The sequence below is a fragment of the Syzygium oleosum genome, unplaced genomic scaffold (assembly GCF_021117445.2).
Source record: "Syzygium oleosum isolate NSW1041296 unplaced genomic scaffold, Sole_v2.1 Sole_v2.02, whole genome shotgun sequence".
In the NCBI taxonomy this organism is placed as follows: Eukaryota; Viridiplantae; Streptophyta; class Magnoliopsida; order Myrtales; family Myrtaceae; genus Syzygium; species Syzygium oleosum.
Window position 1 is genome coordinate 737243 of NW_026607486.1, and position 20600 is coordinate 757842.

Genomic DNA, 20600 nt, shown 5'->3' on the forward strand with positions numbered 1-20600 from the left:
AACAACAATAAAGTTCGGCTGTTCTTTTAGTAAACGAAACTGAGCTTGATTCTGTGCATATGGTGTCAATCACAGTGGAACTCGGGTAAGCATTTTCAGAACATTTTAATCGAACCAAATCGAACCAAACGGACCAAGATCGACCCGCGGGGGTGACCGTTATGCTTTTAAATCTACTTCCGTAATAAATTGTTCAAGTTAGTTTATTGTGAATATGACAGTCAAAAGGTTGAAGTTGAATATGGTGTGGTCAGACAATCTTACCTACTTTGGAGAGTCTCATCTTGTCTCCTCCGTTTCGTTTTCTCGCAAGCTGTACGAAGACTTTTTCACGTCCTTTCACGTGTTCTGAGTTTGGCTCGGTAAAAATGGTTAAAAGGTAGGGTACAAAATATAACAAAAGTTGCCACCCCTTTGTGGACCCGATCCTGTCCGAATACGACCGTTATCCAAAAAGTCTTCTCTTCCTGATCGAGTTCTTTAATCATTTGACCGATACATGCTCGGTCTGTATCTGTCGATAAATAGACCATTTTTAAGTTCGTCAGCGTTCGCGAAGTGAATTGCATGATCAATCAGAGTTACTGTCGTCAGAGCTCATTCTACTAGATACAGACAGCAAGCTCCATATGAATCTACCGTTGTCTATCCGCGATACACTGTTCATCAAACGAGTTTATCTAATTATTTTCGGTTCGACCAAGCAGTCGGAACTCGTAGTCAACTAGTGTGGTTCTAATAATATACACAAGCTATGTTGCATTCATATGCGTTGGGAAAAATCACAAGTAGTCGTCCACCGAAATGCTCAAACCATCATCTGCTCTCCTCCCTCCCCAGGTCCCAGAAGAAGCCTCATTCCCGTGCGCACATTCCCAACCGGCATGCGCGCCGCCACCGCCACGGGCCCCGGGGTGGTGGCCGGCGCTCGTCCCGTCCGCTTCCTCGCTCGACCTCCTGGCGATGTACTGCGCGTCGACCGCCATACCGGCGTCCGAGGCGGCCCTCTGTACCGACCTCGGGGACATGCCGGGCTGCGCGGTCGGCGGCAGCAGCGAGGGGAAGTTGAGCTTGTCGAGGCAGGATGGCCCGCGGAGGCAGTAGGAGGCGATGTCGTGGGCGACCGCGGCGCCCTCTGGGGAGGCGTAGGAGCCGAGCCAGAGCCGCTCCTGCGTGCCGGGGACCCGGATCTCCGACACCCACTTACCCCACTTCCTCCGCCGCACCCCGGCGTACTTGGACTCCTCCGACGACGAGCTGCTCATCCTCTTAAAAGAAAACCTCGGCCCCTTCGCGCGCGCTCTTTTGCTTCTCCTTCTGTGCTGTGCGGTGGGTGTGGGGTGCGTGTGTTGCTGCGGGAGGAGCGGAGGAGAGAGGGGTTATATATATATAGGTTGAACATGGATGCGAAGGTCAGAAGGCACCAATAAATGGACGGGCAACTTTCGGGAGATATCGCAAGTGGGGGTACGACCCGAACAGAGTCAAAATTTTCAAAGGTCAAACGTTGAACAAAAAAGGAAATAGAGAGAGAGAGAGAGAGAGAAAGATTGGCGTCCTTTCTTTCCCGCTCATCCCTTCGCTTTCTGGACCAGTCGAGGAGGAGGAGGAGGGGCGGTGGGGTGGACGGTGGGGGGGCGGGAGGTGAAAGTTAGTGGTCATTTTGTAGCGGGTGACGTGTTGAAGGGCATTGATGGCGGAGGAGCTTTCTTTTGGGGAGGATAGACTGATGGATGAGGGAGGGAGGGAGGGGAAGAACAGTAAAGACCACGTGGGGTGGGGTGTTGCTTTGATCACAGCAAAGGTTGGGCTGAGTCTCTCTCTTTGGCTCCACCACCACCCCTCCAGGAATTTTGTGTACCTGGACTGAGTCATTGGGACTGGGGCGAGCGGCTGGCTGGCTGACTGGTCGGTGATTTCAAGTGATACCGCCTCCTTCTTCTTCTTCTTTCAAAACGATTTTCAATATACATGTATATTATATATATATATACATGTATGTACACATCTAGAAATGTATATGCTCCGATGGGTGACGCGCCCTTTATGGTGAATTGGGCTCTAAAGTTTTGGATGACGATCGATTCCTTCGTGGAATGGAGCAAAGCACCCGCAATTATTATGTTCTGACGGTTTTTTTCTTCTCGTTTGGCAGTTGACTGATAACTCTTTGAGATAGCGCGGCGGACGGTTAATGGCGATTTTCGATTTTGAGTGTCGAATGAAGAAAATGGCCTATGAGTGATTTTTTTTTGAGTTATTAGCATAATTTGGGTTTCGGGTAGTTTAGACTGGGAGTTAAAAGTGGAATCTCTCCCTTAGACTATAATATAGGTACATAATAACAACCAATATTTCTTTCTTTGGTTTCTTGGTCTTTACTCTCAAGAGATATTGAATTGGGTGAATTTTAAATGATACTTGACATCTGTCCGCTACATGTTACAAAACACTAGTTCCTGCCATTGTGCTACTTATTTTGTTCAGCTTTTCTTATGATTTAGGGTCACTAACGTAACTAGTTAGCTATCTGAAGACAACAAGCACGGAAGCCCACTACCATAATCTCTTACTTAAATCCGAACTCTCCAGCGTAAGAATCGAACCCGCGATCATCAACCCTTGAGTCGAAAGGATGAGATCGCTCTTACCACCAAATCGATCTCGAGGTGCTACTTTCCTATCGATACGAGGCTTTCAGATTCGATTTCTTTGCATTATAGCTTTCACTTTCATTGTAAGGGCTTCACACATCATATTGAAAATATAGTGCATCTCAGCTTTATATGACCATCATATTCATTGAAGTCTCTCTTGTTTCTGTGTCATTCCAACGTGGTACTCTTTAAAGAGGTCACAGGCTGAAATTTTTTTTTTTTTTTTCTAAACTTTCCTTTATAAATACAACAAAACAAGATTTCAAGCATAACCAGACAATGCTCGAGTTCAAATCAAACCTCAAGAAGGACTCAACTTCTACATGTGTACTCTTTTGCGTATAAGCGCAAATCTGTCAAATCCATACACTTATTATGTACGTTCAAATTTTCCAGTAAAATTTACTTGCGAAAACGGATATATATATCAAGAAAAATCCTAGACTTACCGAGACTGATTAACAAAATTCATTTACTAAATCGTGTGGTAGTCTGTTATTTATTATTGAACATGACCCACATATCTAAAGGGTCAGTTACAGTCCGACACATCACTTAATAAATCGATTTTGTAAATTAGCCCAAGTATGTTTGGTATCAAACATAAGCAGACAATGCTCGAGTTCAAATCAAAACCTCAACAAGGATTCAACTTCTAGATGTGCTCTTTTGGGTATCTGTCAACTCCAACCTTTTGGAATCCTCTTCTCAATCATGGCCAAAGGTGGAGTTAGGCCCCTACACGTGATAATCTGAAACGGGCCACGGAGCATCATGTAGTCATCACATACGCACTTGCCCCCGTGCCACTACAATAGTCAAGTCAACCATTGACCAGGGTTTTATTCCACATGATTAGACTCCTCGCCATGAAGGATCAAACGACCTCAGCCACCAATTGATTCCTCGTACCATCGCGCACCCATGTCATTTCCATTCCGACGCAAAGTTGAGGATGAGGTTGCATTTACATTGACAAAGTTCGAGAGATCGCGTCGCAAGTTGATCAGCTCCTATTGTGCTTCGGGATTTTCTTTATGGCATCGATATGCATCCGTTCGGGTCTGCATCATATTGGGTTCGTTTCGTGTTTGGATTGGGTCGATCTCGGATTACTTGATATTCAAGTCTTCTCGGGCGTTGCTCGTCAAATCAAGTTCGGATGGCCGACTTTTCTAAAGCGACTTGAGTATCATCAGGCGGATTCATCGAGCACGGACCTTTCAATAGTTTGATTCCGACAGTCGACCTTTTAATAGCTTGATTCCGACAGGCGACGACAATATCGCAGTATGAAGTTTTTGCTCCAAGTCGTCTTTAACCTCGATTGAACGGCAATGGAGAAGTTAGACTCGTTCAATCTAATTTGGCAGCTGGCTGTTTTATTGGCAGAGCCAGGGGGTGGTTTCAAAGTCACCTCGTCCCAAGTAGGAAGGTGGCGGCTGATAGGTAACTCAATTATTGAAGAAAAAATTCAAACGGGTCATTGAGCACTTTTTACCTCGGGATGCTCCAAAGAATTTCATAGCTTTGACTCGTTCAGCTTGCCACCTCCAATAGTCGCAAAAACTCGATCACGAACGTTCGCTTTCGGACAGTAAATCAACTGGTTTCCCACGGTCATGCAGATAATCTTTGCCTTCTAAACACACTGTAAGAACTCACTCAATTGGGTAATTGCCACGTGGGGACTAAGCACTTTGGAGAGTCCAGGAAAGATAGGAGACAAATGGGTGTGGTAGGAAAAGATCGAGCACATCAGAATTTTGCACAGTAGAGGGATATTCAGAAGCTAAGGTTAAAAGAAAATGGTCAGGATCGGAAGTGGAACGCCTAAAGGCAGGCGAAAAACTGACTTGATTTTGCGTCCAGATTTGATTTCGCGTCATTTACCTTTCGATTGTAAATTTCCTGCCTCTTTCCGGATCAGTTTTTGTCTAGACAGATCGGCAGGAGTTAAGAGGCACTCGTAAAGTTATAACAGCTATTTTATAAGTTTCCCCTGATCAAGTACCTCGATAACGCATAAACACTTCAAAGGGTATGCAACTCTATAGTGTCTCACAACATTTTGCAAATCAGATGCAGTGAAGACAGATGAACACACGGAAACCTACATGAATCTTGAACCATCTAACAATCTAGAAGACAATCAGTCGACAGCCGCTCTGCTGTTTGGTTTGGCTAATCAAGACAATCTTGTTCTCTATCCTCATCTTTTGAACTTACAGTAGATATTGATATAAAAGAATTAAATGTGTGAACAAAAGTATCAAATTCAGCATGCAGTATACTTCTAAGCATCTTTTATGCATCTTAAACAGATTAATGTGCCTACAGATAAGAAGGATATGCTATAAAAGCCCTACTATTCAGAGACTTCTCATCCTCAAAAGCCTTTGATATTTACTTGAAAGCATTTGAAGCAGCGTAAAGGAAGTCCAGAAATCCAGTTCCTTTAAGAAGTCCTTTCCCGGTCAGCAGTTCGAAATCCAACAACAAGAGAAAACCGATTACGGCAGCTTTCCCATTTATCAGTTCATTCTTTCCGGTGAAACCAAACCCCACAAATTCTTCATCAACCACCATTCTCACCTAAATAACATGAAATAGGGATTTCACCAAATGAATCGACAGCGCTGGCTAATGCTTTTGCTTGGGGAGAATTTTTTTTTTTTCAGAAAGTTTAGATGTCCTTACCTCATCCACGTTGACATCCGTAGCAGTAACACCAGGTTGAGCCTTCCCGCTAAAGACTATCTCCGCAGATGCATCAGATCTCGCAGTCCCTTTCATGTTAATGAAAATATTCTCTTCATCGGTCTTCACAGGATAAACAAAGAGTGTCCTCAAAGCGGGAGTCAATACTCTAAGTACTGGGTTTTTTGGGTACCAATCCTTGATAGCCCCACTTTGTAGATCGAATGTGCTATCAGTTGTTGGACAAACTATACAGCCATCCTGCAACAAGGAGTGAAAGACTTCTCTTCTCAGGGCATCAATTTTTCACAACATTTGAAATAAGAAATAACAGCATAGCAATAAAATAAGCAGAGAACATAGAGAGAACAAGAAAAGGTCCCCCGTTATATCCAGGCTCAAATAGAATAAAGGTTATCCATCAGGGTGTAAGATTATCATTAGTTAGACCTGTCAAATGGTCGGGTCGGGTCGGGTCGGGTCACAAATGGTCCGACCCAAATTGACCCATTAACCCATTTATAACCCATTCATGCGCAATGCAATTTTCTGGACCTATACCCGACCCGACCCATATTGCTAAAACACTTCCATATTTAACTAAATCTAGGAAAACTCATACCTAATATGATATGATAGTGCGGAGTGAGCGAGTGCGAGATTGAGTCGGGGCAAGAGAGATGAGTTGAGTTTAAATAAGTTGTAAACCCATTTACGATCCATTTAACACCTATATTATACCTATGCCCATTTATGACCCATTTACTAAATATAGCTAACCCATTTATGACCAATTTATTAATATATGGATTAAGAAATGGGTTTATGACCCATTTTGACAGGTCTATCATTAGTTAGATGCATTTCAGTGCCAGATTAACATTTATGCTATTGAAAATGTCTGAATAATCCTGCGAATAACAGATGCTACATCTCAAGATAAAAAAATAGTAAGCCGTGTGATACTGAAACCTGAAACATAGGAGAAAAATGGCCGACACAGATTACTGCCGAGAGGGACAGAGAAGTTTTTGCGGAAACTGGAGAATCAGTCTGCAGTCTATCACAGGTTGTTTTAATTAGATTTAAAAGGAATGAGACATGGAATCTTGTTAGCCATGTGATCCTGCTGTCAGAAGTACAAAAAATTTAGCTGCAAAAATTATGTGTGAATCTGCTGTAAGTGAGGTTCAAGCTTTAGCAAACGACAGTTTGATCCCCTTCAGAATTTTAATTAGAAAAAATCAGCACTTGTTATCCCTGACGCTTCACCAAATTGCAATGTAGTCATTCATTTTCAATATTTTGAGGTTGTAGTCCCTAAACTATTATTTCTGTGCAATCTTGGTCCCTTATCCTCGTTCGAGCAAAATTTAAGTTGGCGACTCTTGCACGTGAACTAGAATCCAAAGGGTATTCTGAAGTAACTTTTGAACTGTCCATGTAGACTGCGTGACTCAGCTTGGTCACTTGCAAGAGTTGGGACCTAATAATTTCCACTAATATGAGGGTTAAGAGCCAAAACCTTGCAAGACCAGAAGTATCGAGATAGAAACTAAGATCCTCAACGATTATTGGTCAAGTACTAAACCAAAAAACAGGACAACAATTAGAAAAGGTGGTGAAATGAACTCGGAGATTATTAACTGCATTCAGTCCTACTCTCATTAGGATTGATTACACAGTATAAACAGCTATATGCCGTAAACAGACAACAAAATGAGGTATAATAATTAAGCTCCGATTGTTTCTTCCTTCATAGGTCCCCTGAAATTCCAATGCTACAGAAAGCTCCTTAATTTGCACACAACGCAAGACGAAATTAGCTTTTCTGCGGATCAAACAAGCATGGTGTTATCAGTGCGCTTGTGCTTACATGCGTTAATATTACCAATTCAAAGGAAGCGAAAATGAGCGAGCACACGAGATATTGATCAAGAGCAAACATCTGCATCAGACCATTAACGTCAGACCATCGATTGGTTCGTTAAGATTCCATGAACAGGTTGGTTATGGGAAATTCGAATATACCAATGTTTGCCGACTGATAATTGCCAGGCGCATTTCCACAAAATAGGACTCACGATTCACACCTCGCACCAAACTGAGAAGGCATAGAAGCTGCGAATAACAGTGGAAGCTTAGAATTGAGCAAGAACCGAAGAAGTTACCTGAGTGAGCTTGGCATTGAGCAATCCCTCGCTGTAGGCGCCCTCGGCGGGCGATCTGTTCTCGATGGCGAACACCTGGTTCTTGTACCACAGCAGCAGTATCGTCTCCCCGTCCTGGATGATCACCCTCCGCTCTCCTCTCGGAAGCGCCGTCAGCGGCACCACCGGCACCCAGTTGTCGCTCGACGAGGACGACGGCGAAGAAGAAGGAGAAGCAGAAGAAGAAGAAGGCTCGTTGTCCGCCAGGGAGACCTCCGTCGCCTTGCACGACACCGCTCCCCGGCCGCCGGCGGGCGCGGTCCTGGGGCGGCTCAGGCGGAGGGCGGCGCGGACACGGAGGCAGGCGGAGGCGCGGGAGGAGATGGAGGGCGGCGGCTGGGAAGGAGCGAGGGAGTAGCCGCGGTTGGGGAACGCGGGCGCCAGCGGCGGCGAAGCGGAAGGCGCGGTGGTGGCCATGGAAGTTGCAGAGAGAGAGGTGCGAACTGCGAAGAGAGAGAGAGAGAGTTTTCGGTCACCACGAAATTTTTGGTTTTGTTTTGGATTTTTTTTGGGTTATTATTTATTGGGGGGATAATGAGTGTCGTGGTGGACGCTCGGGATCCTCAATTTCTTTTCTTTATATATCATCCAAGAAAAAGGACCGATTAATTTTTCTTTTTAATTTTTTTCTTTTAAGCCCTTATTAGGAGTTTTCTATTTGAAATTTTAAACCCAATAGAAAGAATTTTAAATGGACGAAATATCATTTTGCATGTCCACGCGCGTGTATACATATATAAATATAAGGAAGTCTCGTATTCAAATGATAATATAATCGTGAGAATCGAGTTAATTTGAACCCCATGAAGACCTCCAACCCTCCTTTAGTGTGTAGGCGGCACCATCGCCGCCCTCGCCCCAATCAGCTATGGTCTTCTTTGGCGCATGGGTCGCCCCTCCTAATTAGCTATGGTTTTCCTCGTCTCTTTATCTCTAGTTTTATTTGTTTCTCAAAAAATGAATAATAAAGTGATTGCTTATATCACTCATAAAGATAAATAATCGAAAAATATTTTCATCATCCGCAATAATGTTTAAACATAAACTAGAATATAATTTTTCTTGATCAATTATTTTAAGTGATACGAATAATGATTTTTAAGAAAATATTTTTTAAATTATTTATTTTCCGCAAATCAAACAGAGCCCCGCTTATTTTCTTTCCTCTTTACCAGATTTTTGTTTTAGGAATTTTTGGAAATATATTTGTTTTGTTTAATATCTTAAAATATTTTTAATTGGCAAGTAGGATGCCAAGATGACACTTAACAGAGACATGATGGCCACAGGACCAACTCGAACAAAAGCAATGCAGTTCAAGGATCCAATTGACCACAGAAAGCTCAATGACCAAATTAAATAAATTGTTAAATTTCAGGGACCACGAGTACTTTTAACCCTCGATTAGAAGTACCAATTTCGAATACATTTCTATGTAAGGTAAAGCAATTTCGAATGTATTTAGAATCACTACAAAATCATAATACCTATTCCAATCATCTAGCAAAGTAAGGACTCTCTAGCCAGTTTATATTGACCACGAATTCATCCTTTTCCTTAAGCAGGGGGAAAACATAGAATTTTAGCATTTTACACAAGAAACGGACCAGCAAGTTCTCGAGCCTTGAACACACACTCCTTGACATCGCTTTTGCTAATCTGAATCGAAGTATAATATAAAATCGGGCGAGTATGACTAAAGTACGAAGAAAAGTCGAATTTCACGAGATGACCAATGTAAAAGGAAACGGTTTCGATCGAAGGAGAAGAGGTGGAGGATGGAGATGGGGTACTTCACAGTTCCCATGCAAAGGAAGGCAACAGAATCCATCAAGGTTGGTATACGCTTTAGATATTGATGTCAAATCTATTTACCAATGCAAAACTTGCCAAAAATGTTGGACAAAACTTCTTCAGAGATGTCTTCTCCACTTATCTGACCCAAAGCTAGTGCAGCATCTCTCAAATCGATTGTCCAAAAGTCGAGCGGCATTTCTTGCCCAGCCGACGTCTCCAATCTCTTGAGAGCTTCCTTGGTCCGAACAAGCTGCTCGCATTGCCTCTGTCCATAAACAATCCAGTCGCAGTTAAAACGCCATGTCAAGATATTAAAGGACTCGAATTGCCCCACGGCATTCAACGGCATTGACAATTTCAGCAAGATCATGTCCAAGAAATATTGGGAGCAAACCTGGTTCACAGTCCACCGCCGCCCACCTGCAGGGATCCTGTTGAGACCCACAATCTCCGACACTGCCCTTTCCAGGTCTTGCACGCCATGACCGGTCAAAGCAGAGGTGAATACATGCTTACTGAAGAAACTGTCGTCCGCACCATCCCACTCCAAGTGAACAGATGGGACACGGTCCATTTTGTTGATTACAAGAATAGCCAGAGTTGAAGACCCACTTGATTTCTGCAGTAGCAAAAGAAGCCGTTTCATCAGCGTCAATAAGACACTTCTGTCTATATAGTATGATTTTTGAATGAGTCAAGAGACATTGTAGAGAATATGACTATGACATTATGATGATGCCATTATTTTTGTTTTTAAGCAGACCTTAATGGATTTAACTCTCTCGAGAAGCTTAGCATCTTCTGAAGTCCATCCATCAACTGCGCTCATTACCATGATTACGACATCAGCACCCACAGCTACAGCTTCAGATCTCTCCACTCCTGGAGAAAAGACACAAGAAGACTAAAATTAAGGATAAAATAGCCTGGCAATTGAAACTAACGGCACGATAAGTTACACTTATGAGGAAGTATAAAACTCTGAATGTCATACTTAAATTCAGTAATATAGGGGTAACATCCGTGTGATACTGAAATTTGCAGCAATGACCAAAATTCTAAAAATTCCAATGCATTAAATAGAGTATTGTTATCCCGTCACCAGAAAGAGGACAAGACGAGGAATTTGATGATAAGTTTGGTAATATACAATTTAGACTTCAGTCACATCACAAATATGAGGACTTCTTCGCCACTTCAAAGAATTAGAGTTTGCTAATAGAAACAACTGGGAATTCTATCCTTTAACAATAAAAGAATTGCTCTCTTACCAATTTTCTCCACGACATCGTTGGTTTCCCTGATGCCGGCCGTATCAAGTAGCGTCACTGGAATGCCATATACGGAAATGCCAGCTTCAACCACATCCCGGGTGGTTCCAGCAATTTCTGTGACAATCGCTCTCTCACTCTGCATGCTAAATTTAAACGTGGGACTCAAGGAGAGGTACCGTGGAATGAAAAAATCATCTAGAGCAACATCAACTTGCAGTAATATCTTGTCTCAATTTGTGGTGTCAATAATGGGTGCATGGTTGCAAATCTAAGCTCTAACATAAGAGCACAGCAAGGAATTTTAGACATTAATCATTCCACGCGTGGAAAAGAAAATGGTACATTGTTTGTTGTTTAGTAATATAGATCTGTCCGCAGCTTTAGCAGGATTAAGTAGAGATGATCATCCCTGATCAACCATATCTGTCGAGGTTTCTTTTCCCTGTAATTTAGGTCAAGAGCCTCATCAGATGGAATCTGAACAGAATATAGATCTGTCCGCAGCTTTAGCAGGATTAAGTAGAGATGATCATCCCTGATCAACCATATTTGTTGAGGTTTCTTTTCCCTGTAATTTAGGTCAAGAGCCTCATTAGATGGAATATGACCAGAAACAGGTAGACAAGGAGTTGGGTTCCTGAAGTAGGTGAAGGCTCTGGCAAATTGATTATTCCTTCTTGAGTTCAAGAAAATTTAAGGAATTTCAACCCTAAAATAACCAGACAGGATCAGCAAAGTTATTCATGTTTGTGTTCACAATCATTGATCGAGCATTACGCCCAAGGCTTCAATTGATAACACCTAAGAATGGGGCCAAAAACCAACTTATGGTTGATAAGAAATTATTTGCCTACTTACTGAAGAAAAGAAGTAACACCAAAGATTTGCCGAAACATACCTTGCTCCAAGCATTTAGAAGGCTCGACTTCCCAACATTTGGACGGCCAATAATTGCAATCTGTAGGTAATGATTATCATAGAATGAGTAGACAGTTCCAAACCTTCTGTAAAGACACATGACAAGAACTATAGTTAAACTTCTACACAGATCAGGAAATACCTCTTTTAAAAATAAACATATATTAACGAGAAATAAAAATCTCTTGCAAAGTGATCGGTCTATGTTTGACTTTAATTAACATTCAAACAATGATTGAGAAGTCAAATTGAAGTACAAAAGTTATACAACATATAATAGCTTTCTCTACATATCTAAAACAAATTTCCAAATGACTGCACACAAGGTATGATTCATACACCCGGTGTATTTGGAGATTTTCATGACTCCGAAGAGAGGGCTTAGACAAACCACAGTTAATAATTTAACAACCGTAGGCTATAATCAAATGAGCACTAAGATATTAGATCCATCTAACTTGGGCATTGTCATTTGAAAAATGTGATGCCAGAACCATGATTTAATAAATACTAAATTCACATGCACCGGTGACCTAAAGATTGCACAGTGAAGAGGAACTTATTACACTAGGGTTTCAGCAGCCTTTATTACATTCTCACGATTTACCTGCAAACCAGATTGAAGAAACTTGTCATAGTTGGCTGTTTCCAAGGCTGTCTCAACATCTTTCACCATTGAATGTATGGTATGCACTATTAAATCTAAGTCAATGGGTGGCATCTCGTCATCAAAATCAAGTCGAGCTTCAATCTCAGTAAGCAATTCAATGCACTGTGATCTTAATTTTTTGACCAGAGAAGAGAAACCGCCCTGCCAAAAGTTACAAATCTCAAGAATTTTTGGTCCAAACTTTTATATCACTGTCTAAAGTTTAACAAATACTATTCAATGCATGAGATTGTGACATCTAGCAAAGACGTTGCAAATAAGGCTTTCATCTTGAAAAAACATGCCTGAAGTCCAGCTAATGCTGCATCAGCTGCAACTGTCGACTTTGCTGAAATTAGCTTTCCAACATTTTCAGCCTGGGAGAGGTCTAAGCGGCCATTAAGAAATGCGCGGAGAGTGAACTCACCTGAATGGGCAAGAAATTGAATTTTTATAGAAATGAAAGCATCTAAAGAGCCTTGTAATACCATTCCTGACTTTGCCAAGTCAACATGGTCGATATTTCGAAGGTTTCAGCCACATCATAGTTCATCAAAAAACATGTTGAAAACAGAAGACTAACCTGGTTCTGCAAGCCTTGCCCCTGCTTCAAGACAGGCCCTCAAAACTCTATGTAAACAGATGTCGCTTCCATGACATTGAAGTTCAACAATATCTTCGCGGGTGTAAGACCTTGGAGCTAACATTGGCACAGCCAAAACCTGATTAATATGGTGAGGAATACAAATATGTGATCAATATGGAACCACACTTTTCCAGGACAAAATGTGAAGTGAGCAGGAGAAAGCTTAAGCTATCATATGTTTTTGATAGGTAGAAGCTTAAGCAATCATATAAGCAGCCTTATAAAATGCACATGATATGGCTCTCTCCATGTCCATTAGCGAATGCTGTGCAGACTTTATCTCCTTAACCCCCTCTCAAAGTTCACCAAGTATTACAATGACAATAGCAGCTAAGTTGATTCACTTTGTGATCTCAAGGGTCAACCTATTGACAAAGTAGGGCAGACTAACTATAATGCTACTGATAATATCAGAGGCAGACACGACACGAACATGATCATACTACCAAGAACTGCAAACCACCGTAAAAATGGTGTATGGCATAAGGTGGTCACATAAAATCTGTAATTCAGACCTACTCAGATTTCACTTCATGTACACCGCATAGACAATTGATCAAGTTCGAATCATTACAGATGATGCCAACAACGAGCCCCATGAAAAGTTTGAATAGCCATGCCGTTTTAATCACAAATTTAATCAAATTGAAGACACTTTAACCATGCTAACTTGATTGCAAGCACTAAAATGGAAAGTACCTCTGCCCTTCGGGAGAAACTAGTAACAAACAATAAAACAACGATCATAACACGACAAGCACTATCCTGGTAGAGTTTCATTGATTTGGAGAGAGAGAGAGAGAGAGCGAACCTCATCAACAACATTCCCACTGGAATCCATAACCAAACCATATTCTACCATATGGCTAGTGGGCCGCCAAGAATTCGAGGACACCGTCCTCCTCCTCCTCCTCCTGGTTTTACTCGCTGGCCGGAAAACCCGACTTGCAATCGCTACAGCGGAAGGACCAGATAAACGCACGATCCCGACCGCGCCAGGCGGACCCCCGACCGAAGTCACGATAGCAGCAATCGTACTCGAATTCTCGACACGTCCGATCCCATCGACAGCACCAGAGCACCCCACCCGCTCATCGCTGTTAAGGACCAGAGTCCTCTCTGTCGCATTCAATCAGAAAAGAAAAAGCAATCGCCATAAGAATGAGAAAACATGGGATTGGGTATTTGGGTATGTGCAAAGATCGTACCTTTCGGGGCGAGATGGGACGTGGAGCGCGTGGAGAAGGCCTTCCGGGGCTGGGAGAGCAGGGAAGAGAGTGGCTTCTGAAACTGGTTCAAGATGGATGAAGCGACGAACAGATGAGGCGTTAATGGCGGAGATGGCCCGAAGAGATGGGCGACGATGCAGCGGAGAGCTGGAACGACAGACATTGGGGCTATCGCCGGGGAAGCTAGCCAATCAGTGAGCTTCGTTAGATAGGCGAACTCCCTCAACCATGAGTATCGGCTCCTCCTCCGGATCCCTTTGACCGGAGAGAGAGGGAATGAACTGTGAACGAGGTGAAACAGAAGCAGCGGACGACTTGAGCGACGGGGAAACTGTGAAATGGGACGGGCGACGGCGACGGCGGCGGTGGCGGCGGTGGCGGCGGCGAGCACTGGACGGATGGCTAGAAGGCGGGGACGCTCTCCCTGCGTGAAATACATTTTAGAATTATCATCTCGTCTATCAAAGGCCGTGGGCCGGGCTTATGAAAACCTTTCAAGTTTTCTTCCTTGCTTTTAGTTCCCATCTATATATCGGTTAATATGAAAACCTTTCAAGTTTTCTTTTTTGCTTGCTGAAATTTTAGTTCACCATCTATTTTTAATATTTTTTTAAATTTTTTTTTTTTATCTATATATATTATTTTTTTTTTTTTCACTTCAACCTACGGCCGGTCAGTCCGCGACGCGGGCGAAGCGCGAGGGTCGCCTCTGCCCACGCGAGGCCGCCCTCGACTCCGAAGGCGACCCCGGACGCGAGGGCCATCCTCGCCGCCGTGAGGGCGCTCGCCGGCCGACGCAAAAGCGAGGTCGCCTCGCCGGGCGCCTCACCTCGCGCGAGGCGCCTCGCCCCCAAGGATGCCGGCGGCGGGCGACCTCGCTCGCCGGGCGCCGGCAAACCGAGGTTGAAGATAAAGAAAAAAAAATAAAAGGAAAAAAATAAATAAAAATAAATAAAAAATCGAAAAATAAAAAATAATATTAAAATTTTAATTCGGTAAAATTGTCACATACATGGGGTTTTTGTGGAAGTTAGTAAAATTGTCCTGATGTCTGGGGTTTGATGGTCAAAAATAGTGTACAGTTGGGTTTTTATTCAAAAATAGTTTGGGGTAAATGTGTCCAAATGTAGTTTAGGGTTTTCGTATTAACCCTATATTATATAGGACCAATACACGAAAAACCTCAATCTACGTCTGCGACATATTTACCCTCTTTAGTTTGTTAAATTTACCTCAAATTCTTGTGTACCAGTTTGTGATTTTACCACTCTATTTGTGTTTACCAATTTGTAGTTTTTTCATGATATTAATTCAATTTAACGGAGGGTATATTTGTCACAAATGTACCAGTTTTGGATTTTTGGTACTCAAAAAATTAGTTTAGAGTAAATTTGTCACATGTGTACTAGTTTAGAGTTTCTTGTGGTAAAAAAATTATTTTAGAATAAATTTATTTCAGATGTACCAGTTTAGGGTTTTTCGTGATATTAATCCCATTATATATTGCTCTGAACATAATAATTTGCATCTTTTTATCCAAATCTTTTCAATTTTGTCCACTGTTAACAAAATCCGATAGAAAATAGAGAGATGATTGCAACTCCAAGTCCAAGTAAAATTAAACCCAAGATACAAGCAGCCTGTCGTTATTTTCTAGTTTTGTGGTCGAGCTAAGCACCTACAGAGGAAATTGGAAATGTGGGAAAGGTATGCGTTCTTCTATAATCTTAAGCGGTTCATGTGTCTGGCCAGAAAAAATCACTTAGCCGTTATTTACTCAATAGTTCCATATCTCTTACAATCAAATTCAGTAAGTGAAGCACGCTTCATGAATTCAGGTTGTTTCATCCGATCATTAGCGAATGCGAAGCAATGCCTTTTTCTTGCTAAACATTGAAATGGCGCTATCAATCATTCTGGCGCCACAGATGATATACAATCTCGAGTTTTTTCTTAAAATAGCATCACCAAAATAGAAACCATAAAGAAGGGTGAAGTTCGAATCTTGAATAAGAAACCGGCCTGACCTTCTGACATTAGGAGATTATCAACACTGGACATCAGTCAAAGGAGCAACAAGAAGAAAATGTTCCATCTTGCTTTTACATCTATGTCAAAACCAAAGCATATTCATGATTCTCCCTAGACTCAGATAATAAATTTATATCAATCAAGAGAACAAAGGGGGTATAGTTGAACTCGGTCATAATACCCGTACAGCTCAGTTTACAGGGAGGTAACATCTCAACAAAGTGTACTGTAGTCATTGCGGTGTCCACAGCAAATATGGTTGCGGACTTTGACAGAACCTTACTACAACAGAAGAATACTCCACAATACTTCAAACCCATTGACCATTTCCCTGCGCGAGTCGAAATTTAGAGAATCGCAACTTCTGCATTCATGTCCTCACAGTCAGTAAGACCAGCATCCTTCATTACATCACTCAACCCCTCCATTAAAGGGTAGATCTCGTGAGCATGAGGATTTGATGCATCATCCGCAACAAAAGGCGAAAAACCAGAACCCGCATCCAGCCAAGCACAACCAGGCGCCTTCTTAACACCCAAGTCACGCATGTGAGCCCTCACCACTGCGAGCTTACTCCAGCAACCGGCAGCAGCATACATGTTAGCTACAAGCACGTAGTAACCCGAGTTCTCGGGCCTCATCTCCAATAGTTTTCCAGCTGCCCATTCACCCATTTCTAGACTCCTATGGTTTCGACAAGCTCCTACAAGAGTGGCCCACATGGCAGGAGTGGGCGAATGAGGCATTCGGGCAATAATATCCCTCGCTTTAGATAATAAATCGGCCCTCCCATACAGATCCACCATGCACGCATAGTGCTCTAAATATGGAGTTATTTGATAAACTCTCTGCATATCCTCAAACAACTTTTCACCTTGGATGACCATCCTAGCATGACTACAAGCTGAGAGGACCGCAGCCATGGTTACATGATCCGGTGTGATTCGTGAATTAACCATTTCTTCGAAAAATCTTAATGCAATATGTCCTTCTCCCTGCATCCCATACCCAGAAATCAGAGAAGTATATGTTACCGCATCCCTCTCTGTCATCATATCAAATACTTTTTTAGCTGCCAAAACTTTACCTGAGCGTGCGTACATGTCCACAAGAGCATTCCATAACAATAGATGGTTCACAAAACATTCTCGTCGTACAATGTAGCTATGGAACTCCCTACCATGCTGGAGGTTTGCCACTCGAGCACACAGGGGGAGAATGCTCGCGATTGTGACAAAATTTGGTTCAATTCCTGTCAACAGCATTTCTCTAAAAAGGAAAGAGGCTTCCTCAGATCTTTCCATGTGGCAATAGCCAGAAATCATTGAGTTCCACGTAGTGATACTTTTCTCTTCTGTTGATTGAAACAAAATGTAAGCATGCTTTAGGTCCTTGCACCTGGAATACATGGTAATCATCGCGCTTCTCACATTATTGAACCCGTGATAGTAACCACGGATAGCAGAGGCATGAATCTCTTTGCCCAACTTCAAGGCCCCTATGTGAGAACATGCTCCCAAACCAATGATCATTGCAACACAATCCAAATGATTGCCGTGAATTTTAATTTGAGAGATCAACTCCAATGCAGCTCGGTAGTTACCCACCGATAAGCAACCCCCAGCAATAGTATTCCAGGTTACACTAGTCAATTCAATTTCGTCGGTCCACATGCTCTCAAACAGTTCAAATGCTATCTTCCACATACCCTTAAATGCATAGGCAGATATTAGGGTATTCCAAGAAACAGCATCCCTCTCTGGCATTTGTTCAAACAAGTCGCGGACAACGTCAATCTCCCCAAACCTTCCATACATGGACAGCAATGCATTCTGGACAAACAAGTCCCGACCAAATGGACTATCGGCAATTAATTTATGAACTTCCTTCCCGAAATCAGTATCAGTCTCTTCGCCGCAAGCTTTGAGAACGGAAGGGTAAGTGAATTTATTTGCTCTAATCCCCTTACCCAGCATCTCTCTAAAGATGGATATAGCTTCCTTACACGACCCATTCCTAACATGACAAGAAATGAGAAGATTCCAAGCAAAAGGCCGTGACACATCCGAAGTCCTGACAAGAACACTCGCATCGGAGAGGAGATCAAACGCCGTATAAAAACTAACGAGCCTCGGAACCAGAACAGGGTGATGCTGAAGACCCAGGGAGACAATTTGCGAGTGTAGCTGTTTCCCTTGGAGGAGCAGCTTAAGGTTGGTGCACAGTAGCAAAACAGAAGATGCAGAATGTGGCAGAGAATCCCTAAAGCCAGAAGAAGAAGAAGAAGAAGAGGAGGAGGAGGCATGAAGCCTGATGACAGTGAAGGTCCTAAATGCATTGGACAAGTCGCCTTGCTTAAGGAAGCCTTCAAGCAACCTCGAAAGAGAATCTATCATCAATTCATCACTCGACGCAGAGCCCGACTCCACACGTCTCCATTGTTTCGGTACGAACCTCTGGATATTGGACAGAGAGAGACGTCCTCGAAGTGACAGAGACGGACAAGGCATACATCATCGACAACATTGCAAGCGTCACCAACTTCAAGCAAGGAACTAATGTCACGGACCTAGCGAAATATTCAAAATACACGGCATATTAATTGGGATAGGCAGTAGATAGAAAGATTCAATCTCAATTGTTGGATCAAAGGGAGATCTACAGTCATAAATAATGGGATTCACGTATAAATAAGTCACTTCTCCAAAAATCCAACACAATGAGTACCCATAGAAAAAGGAAAACGAATCAAAAGAAGCTAAATGCTGCACGGTCTCGACCTCAAATGTTGGCCCGCGGCACTAAGCGCAGGATGCTACTCGATCGCCAACATATCGAACATAATCCTCGAGGGACAGCATAAGATCGTGTAATGTGCCCACGAGTTCCTCCAAAACCTCACCGTAGATTGAGTTTGCGGAGCCACCAAAATCCTAACTAGATGAACAGATATTCGGTGAAGATGCAGGCCCCGGATGTTTTTAGCTACTGGACATCTTCTTAACTAAGAGGAACGAAGAGGGACGGGGCGACGACGAGAGCACGCCTCGAGAGATGCGGCGGAGGCACGTGCCGCCGGGTAGGGGTGGTGATAACAGTTCGAGCGCATCAATTGCCGAAAATGAAGAATGCCCCCCTAATCTAACCTACATCCCGATCCTAACAGTTCAAGAGGCATTGAAACGGATAACCCAGCCACAAAGAACGGATCGATTACGACGGAAGAAGAAGTTACTTACAGGAGAGAGGGGAGCGATGGACGGAGGAGGGCTGGCGGTCGTCCAGCCGCGAGCGAGAGGGGACGGAGGATGGCGTCGCGCCTCCGAAGAGTCGACGCCGCCGCCGCCGCGAGCGAGAGGGGGTCCTGAGGATTAGTGAGGAGGGTGGCGGGAGACCGAGAGGCGCGACTCCTCGGAATGAGAGTGGAGCGTCGTGGCTCGTGAGCGAGAGAGGCGTGTGTGGCTTGAGCGTTGCGCGTGACTGACGGTGAAGAGTGGGCATGGGCAATTAGGGTTTTCAGCGAAGAATGGACCAATTCCTAGGATTTTCAGTTTTGTAAGAATAAAGATAAAATGAAATCTTTATGGTCTCGAATAGTCCGGATGGGTGAGTCCTCACCAGGTATAGGAACCGGATCGATCTTCGCCTCTTCCAAATTTTAGGAACCGGGAATGGGCCAGAACCGGACGATTCAATCTGGGATGCTCACCCCTACTTGCCGGCAGTGGTGCTGGAGAAGATGAAATGCCGCGCGAAGAAATAGGAAGTTTCGAGACAACGCCGAGGCGAGAAAAGACTGGGAGGGAGGCAAAACTCTATGTTGGCTCGTGAAAGTTCGTGGCATAACTTAATCTCACCGTGCTTGCAATAATTAAGTTGATTGATTCCAAAAAAAATTGGAGAATTCTAACGATCCACGTAGAGTGCTAGGAATTTGCAAAATTTTTGTAAACTAGAAAGATGTCGTGCATTATACAAATATAAAATTATATCTGTTGTATTATTATTTTAAATGTTGGTATCGACATTATTGCGGCAAAATAATTTACATCAATCAAACTCTCTGCTATGTTCACGTGAAGTTCGGTTTTTTGGTATGAGCCCCATCATACTGACTTATCCTCCAATTCATAGAAAACGTGAGACCTAAAATTGCAATAATTTTCAATCATAATATAAGTATATGGAATATTTAGAGCACGTAATTATAGGAATCAATTAGCTTTCCTTTCATTTGTTAGATCCTTCACCATTGTGTCGTCAACTTGGTGTGGAAGAAGTCAACAAGCAACTTGGACTCTTCACTCTCTGGCTCGTGGCAAGGCCGACCTCGTTGTCACTAAGCGAGCGACAACAAGAGAGAACCCAGCGACGACAAAATCGACCTCGCCTTGGTTGGGCGAGGTTGAGCCCAAATAGGGGCAGGCGCCCTCGCCAGTGGCCAATAAGGGCGACAGGCTGGCGAGGTCGTCATTACTAGCCAAAGGAA

General features: G+C 43.1%; 4 protein-coding genes across 4 annotated transcripts; all 4 read right to left on the bottom strand.

Annotated features, from left to right (window-relative positions):
* Positions 1-662: 662 nt before the first annotated feature.
* Positions 663-1534, bottom strand: LOC115686831 (ethylene-responsive transcription factor ERF020). The gene has a single exon (XM_030612244.2). It carries the CDS (start codon positions 1263-1265, stop codon positions 783-785), a length of 483 nt encoding a protein of 160 aa, XP_030468104.1. The 5' UTR covers positions 1266-1534; the 3' UTR covers positions 663-782.
* A 3221-nt stretch (positions 1535-4755) lies between these two features.
* Positions 4756-8062, bottom strand: LOC115686809 (uncharacterized). Its single transcript, XM_030612216.2, has 3 exons — positions 7529-8062; positions 5358-5618; positions 4756-5252 (listed from the first exon to the last, which is right to left on the bottom strand). The coding sequence occupies exons 1-3, from the start codon at positions 7982-7984 to the stop codon at positions 5064-5066; spliced, it is 906 nt and encodes a 301-aa protein (XP_030468076.2). The 5' UTR covers positions 7985-8062; the 3' UTR covers positions 4756-5063.
* A 1198-nt stretch (positions 8063-9260) lies between these two features.
* Positions 9261-14498, bottom strand: LOC115686762 (uncharacterized). Its single transcript, XM_056308926.1, has 10 exons — positions 14060-14498; positions 13663-13970; positions 12789-12927; positions 12511-12632; positions 12164-12367; positions 11537-11596; positions 10636-10774; positions 10128-10246; positions 9759-9983; positions 9261-9629 (listed from the first exon to the last, which is right to left on the bottom strand). Exons 1-10 carry the CDS (start codon positions 14241-14243, stop codon positions 9435-9437), a joined length of 1695 nt encoding a protein of 564 aa, XP_056164901.1. The 5' UTR covers positions 14244-14498; the 3' UTR covers positions 9261-9434.
* A 1587-nt stretch (positions 14499-16085) lies between these two features.
* LOC115686807 (pentatricopeptide repeat-containing protein At1g71490) lies at positions 16086-19451 on the bottom strand. Its single transcript, XM_030612213.2, has 2 exons — positions 19351-19451; positions 16086-18680 (listed from the first exon to the last, which is right to left on the bottom strand). Exon 2 carries the CDS (start codon positions 18619-18621, stop codon positions 16459-16461), a length of 2163 nt encoding a protein of 720 aa, XP_030468073.2. The 5' UTR covers positions 18622-18680; positions 19351-19451; the 3' UTR covers positions 16086-16458.
* Positions 19452-20600: the final 1149 nt, after the last annotated feature.